This window comes from Teleopsis dalmanni, chromosome 1 (genome assembly GCF_002237135.1).
Source record: "Teleopsis dalmanni isolate 2A chromosome 1, ASM223713v2, whole genome shotgun sequence".
Taxonomy (NCBI): Eukaryota; Metazoa; Arthropoda; class Insecta; order Diptera; family Diopsidae; genus Teleopsis; species Teleopsis dalmanni.
Window position 1 is genome coordinate 101,644,895 of NC_051846.1, and position 5,907 is coordinate 101,650,801.

General features: G+C 37.3%; 1 protein-coding gene across 1 annotated transcript; it reads right to left on the minus strand.

Moving 5' to 3' along the window:
• Window positions 1-5,068: 5,068 nt before the first annotated feature.
• LOC119663059 lies at window positions 5,069-5,707 on the minus strand. Its single transcript, XM_038072728.1, has 3 exons — window positions 5,675-5,707; window positions 5,471-5,628; window positions 5,069-5,246 (listed from the first exon to the last, which is right to left on the minus strand). Exons 1-3 carry the CDS (start codon window positions 5,705-5,707, stop codon window positions 5,069-5,071), a joined length of 369 nt encoding a protein of 122 aa, XP_037928656.1.
• Between the last annotated feature and the right edge of the window lie 200 nt (window positions 5,708-5,907).

Consider the following 5,907-nt stretch of genomic DNA (forward strand, 5'->3'; position numbering starts at 1 on the left):
AATCGAAATGTGTACATATAACCTTCACTCTACGACGAGATACCTGTCCTGCCCTTCGTATTAATGGAAAAATAATACCACAATGCAATGACACAAAATACTTGGGAATGCACCTCGACCGAAGGCTTACGTGGAAAAAGCATATAGAAACTAAAGTAACCTAAATTAAACTCAAACAACAAGAACTAATCTGGCTGATAAACAAAAATTCTAAACTTAATATCACCTACAAAGTGTAACTTTGAACTGCTAAGTAAAGGATGCATCGAACCGTCTCGAAGTCCATACAGTGCACCAATAGTGTTAGTCCGCAAAAAGAATGGCGAGTGGAGATTTTGCGTAGACTACCGGCAGTTGAATGCTCACTCTATACCTGATGCATACCCATTGCCCCGAATCCATCACATTCGTGACCGATTGCGTAATGCTAAGTATATTAGCAGTATAGGTCTCAAGGACGGTTATTGGTAGATCCCAATGGATGAAAATAGCAAGCAATACATGGCGTTTACAGTGCTCGGAAGAGGTTTGTTCCAATGGCGAGTGTTGCCTTTTGGTCTCCATTCAGCACCAGCGACGTTTCAAAGAGCCCTCGATCAAGTGATAGGAGCAGATCTTGAACTATACGCTTTCGCGTACTTAGATGACATCATTGTAACTGGTACATCATTCGAGCACCATCTAGAAAATTTAAAAGAAGTACTGAGTAGCTTGAAAGCAGCCAACCTCCGGATAAATGTGGATAAAAGCGAATTTTTCCGAACAGAAACTAAATATCTGGGGCACTTAGTCAGTACACAGGGAATTCATACGGACCCAGACAAAGTTGCAGCTATACACGACTTACAACCTCCTGCCAACATCAGACAAATAAGACGATTCCTTGGGATCGCGTCTTGGTATCGCCGATTTGCAAAAATTACTCATCCACTGACTACGATGTTGAAGAAGGGGAAACATTGGAAGTAAGATAACAAACAGCAAGGAGCCTTACTCGAAATAAAAAAACGTCTCACAGAAGCACCTGTGCTAGCATGCCCTAATTTTAATCAACGCTTCTATCTGCAAACAGATGCCAGCAATATCGGAATAGGGGCCGTCCTTACACAGAATTTCGAGGGTATAGAAAAAGTCATAGCCTATGCTAGTCGGCATCTTACCACACCTGAAATCAACTACTCAGCAACAGAGAAGGAATGTTTGGCCATAGTATAGGCAATCCGAAAAATGAAGGCATATCTGGAGGGCTATTATTTTACAATTATCACAGACCATTTGGCACTGAAATGGTTCAACTCCATCGAGAATCCCACTGGTCGCATTGCACGTTGGGCATTAGAACTTCAACAATTCCAGTTTGATATACAATATCGGCGCGGCAAACACAACGTAGTGGCAGACACTCTGTCAACACAACCAGTAGGAGATATCAATCAAATAATAACCACTCTAGAAAACAAGGAACCGAGAAAATGGTATCGAAGAAAGTTTCAGAACACTCGTGAGAGACCAAGTGAAAAATATCTTCCAATAACTCAGACTGAACAAACTGAAAGCAAGTGGAGATTATGTGTTCCCGAAGAACAACATCAACGCGTAATAGAAGAAAACCATAATGAAAGACATGCTGGACATTTTGGCATAAGGAAAACTATCAAACGAGTGCAGAATCATTATTACTGGCTTGGGATGGCCAAGGATATCGCTAATTACGTTAAACGATGTGACTTATGTCAAAAATATAAACCTATGATGAATAAACCAGCTGGAATGATGCTTACTACAATAGCCGAAGAACCTTTCACCACCATCACTGCTGACTTTGTAGGTCCATTACCACGGTCAAGAAGTAGTAACACAATGCTACACGTTATATTGGATAAATTTTCCAAATGGGTGGAACTGATCCCTATGCGAAGAGCTATCAGCGAGAATACAATAAAAGCCATCAGAGAAAGAATATTATGTAGATTTGGAGCTCCGAAACATATTATCACCGATAATGGCCCCCAATTCACCAGTAACCTATTTAAGGAATGGTTGTCCAAAATGGGTATTAAACATCAACTTACAGCACCGTATACTCCTCAAGAAAACCCCACAGAACGTGCCAATCGGACCATTAAAACAATGATAGCCCAGATGACACAAGGAGAACACAGACGTTGGGACGAAATGTTACCAGAAGTAACCTTGGCTTTCAACACGTCAGTATCAGATTCAACCAAATACAGCCCAGCGTATCTAGTACAAGGGCGAGAGCCAAGATTACCTGCGACACTTTTTGATGAATGTACAATAGGTACTGGTACTACAACTACAACACCCCTGAGGAGAGCAGATAAACTTCAAGAGATTTTTCACAAAGTTCGACAAAATTTACAAGCAGCAGCCACTACCCAAGCTAAGTATTATAACCAAAAACGAAGGAGGTGGAAACCTAAGATCGATCAATTAGTACTAGTCAAACAGCATCCACTGTCTAAAGCGGCAACTGATTTTTCAGCAAAATTAGCTCTAAAATTCGAAGGCCCTTACCAAGTAAAAACATTCATATCTCCAGTTATAGTTAGCCTGAAAGCAGTCGGAACGGACAAAATAATAACAGCCCACATTTCAGATTTAAAAATATATTATGGAAATCAAAAAAGAATTTCGAAATAAATACTTACATATATATGTCAATGTTCAAAATACTAACTGTAGGGTGTACTATAAACATTTAAACTTTTAAAGGATAATGACATTAACGGATTCAAAATTAGACGGTAAAACAATACAATACCGATATACCATCAAGTATAAAAGGGAATGTTCTCTAATACTACAATCAGTTAGAAGTCGTAATACGTACCACCAGCATGAGTCAACAATCAACAAAATTCGACGCATCACTTATAAAGTTCCGGCAACGTTTCGAGCAGCTACAAAAACAGAGGCCACAAACAAGATATATACCCACGGTTGAGCACAAAGTACGAGTCAAAAGTGAAATACACAAAGTAATGGGCAAGTCCAAAGATATCAGAAAGCAACCTAACAACCTAAAAAAAAACACACATTAAGAAAAGCACTAAAGTCATACCAAAAATTACGCCAACAGATCGTGCAACACTCCTCAAAGCCAGTGGTTGGCGTTCAAAATCAGGCCCGGCAGTTCAATTAGAAGATGTCCAAGTAAGCAATGTCGAAATTACCTACAGCACAACACAGCAAGAAAACGGTAAACCATCGCTTCTCTGGGGACCGATAAAAACACCATGCCATGATATAATTGAAGACATCATCGAACTGGACTGTAATTGGCAGCAAATGGAAGCAATGATGGATACATCGTCAATATTACAACAAAACGCAATAAGCGCAGACAAAAATTAAATGCACCACATGGCCGGCAGAACTGGAAGCCGAGATACGAGAGGTAAAATCAAAGCAGAAACGCAATAAACATTTCGGCGCACAGTGAACAACGTGATATATCTGGTGAGGATTAGTAAACGTGGCGAAGCAGCCGTACATATTGTTCCATAGAACGATAATTTTTTTCTCTTTCCCGAAGAAAGCGGGAAATGTAAGGATGGAAATTCTTTACTGAATTTTCCTCCTACATGCTTCCACCTAAATACCTGAAAGTATTAGAAATTTAGAATTTAATAAATCTCACTAAAAATGCACTAACTTACCAAAGAAGAAAACAAACAAAAGAAATATCGAAATAAAGGCATAATAACTATTAAGACACGACAGGTGGTTTCACGTCGACTGTGTCCAAAATAGTTACTAAAATTGAAATACATAGCGACATTTTATATGAAATATATATCGAAATCAAGGTATAATAACTATTAAAGCACGACAGGTGGTTTCACGTCGACTGTGTCCAAAATAGTTACTAAAATTAAAATACATACCGATATTTTATATGAAAGAAATATCGAAATTAAGGCATAATAACTATTAAGACACGACAGGTGGTTTCACGTCGACTGTGTCCAAAATAGTTACTAAAATTAAAATACATACCGATATTTTATATGAAAGAAATATCGAAATTAAGGCATAATAACTATTAAGGCACGACAGGTGGTTTCACGTCGACTGTGTCCAAAATAGTTACTAAAATTAAAATACATAGCGATATTTTATATGAAAGAAATATCGAAATCAAGGCATAATAACTATTAAGATACGACAGGTGGTTTCACGTCGACTGTGTCCAAAATAGTTACTAAAATTAAAATACATAGCGATATTTTTTATGAAAGAAATATCGAAATTAAGGCATAATAACTATTAAGGCACGACAGGTGGTTTCACGTCGACTGTGTTCAAAATAATTTCCAAGATTAATATATTTATAAGGATATTTTATATAAAAATATCCTAAGGAAGGAATAGTTACTAGGAAATACTGAGACACGACAGGTGGTATCACGGCGACTGTGTCGAAAGTAATTCTCTGTAATACGCAAAGGAGACCGACTATAACGAGAATCTCCAAACGAAGGTATAGTTGTGGAACAATACTTGAATACGACAGGTGGTCTCATGCCAACAGTATATAAAGTAATTCTACGAGATCCAGAATAATTCCATCCATAAATCCCGCACTTTTTAAAGTCAGAAGAATACAAAACTAGGAGCTTGAAGGAGGAAGATCTATCAAGGACATTCAAGCACTGGAACGTCTCAAAAGACATCTTTATTTAATTATTAAATTTTTACCCTTTCGAAACAAAAAAACTACATATTCAAATTTTGTTTATATATAACTATATATTTATTTTATTTTTTTTTTGAAACATAAAGTTAATTTGTTTTACTATATTAAATATAAATTTAAAATTTATAAATTCTGAAATAAAGAAATTGAAATACAATCACAACACTTTGAATATTTTGGTCACAATCTATAAATTTATTGTGACGACGCTGGTGAGACTGAGCATACCTCAGCAAATAAGCAACGACCGCAAGAAAGGGTCGTTACAAAGCAAAATAAAAATCAAAAAACAAAACAAAAATGTTCTTCGGACCAACGGCGCCAAAAGTCGTAACACATTTGGCTTTACATTTTCCATTGGAATGGTACACCAATCTCTGTATTTAACAAACTAGATTCAGGTACAGCAGACAGTGCTCGTCCAATCAAAAAATGTTCTGGTGTCAACGCTGATAAGTCCTTGGGGTCGTCAGATAGAGCCGTAAGCGGCCGCGAGTTCGACAATTTTTCGACACAGACCCATCTTCAATTTGTTTTTTAAATAATTTAATTTCATCTTTCATTAAATCATCAGCACAGACAAATGATGCACCACGATCGCTGTACAAGTCTGAGCATATGCCACGGACTGATACAAATCGGCTGCTAAAAATGTTTAAAGCTGCTTATAATGTTTCAGATGTCATATTACTCACAAGCTCCAAACGAATAGCTCGCGTAATAAAACATATAAATAGAACCACATACCCCTTGTAAGTGCGATGGCCTCTACCTTTTATTGCTCTCACGTTAAATGGACCAGCATAATCCACGCCAGTGGGTATGAATGGTTGTGATATATTACACCAAGCTGTAGGTAAGTTACCCATAATTTGTGCTTGCCGTCGATAGGCTTGATAATCAACCTAGTAAAACTATAACGTTTTAGTAATATCATTGGACATTGTTTACCTGAAGGAATATTTGCATTTTGCTGTCGTCCATTTAGACACATAATTTCATCGGAATCAAGCTTTGGGTTCAATATAAAAAGTTTACTTGATTTGCTAATTAAATTGCCTTTCCGTAAAGCAGCATAATCGTTTTTTTTTTTAGGACCGTATAAAGTAGAGAAACTCTCATATCGAAGCATCTTTCTTCGAATACGTATGAATAAAACACAGGCATTGCGCCACGGCTACAAG

Bases quoted from the DNA above. Each gene is read 5' to 3' on its own strand.
- LOC119663059 (XM_038072728.1), bottom strand. From the start codon at position 5,707: ATGGACGACAGCAAAATGCAAATATTCCTTCAG. The intron at 5,629-5,674 runs GTAAACAATGTC...TAGTTTTACTAG, and splicing joins AAATGCAAATATTCCTTCAG to GTTGATTATCAAGCCTATCG. The intron at 5,247-5,470 runs GTATGTGGTTCT...AACAAATTGAAG, and splicing joins GGCCATCGCACTTACAAGGG to ATGGGTCTGTGTCGAAAAAT.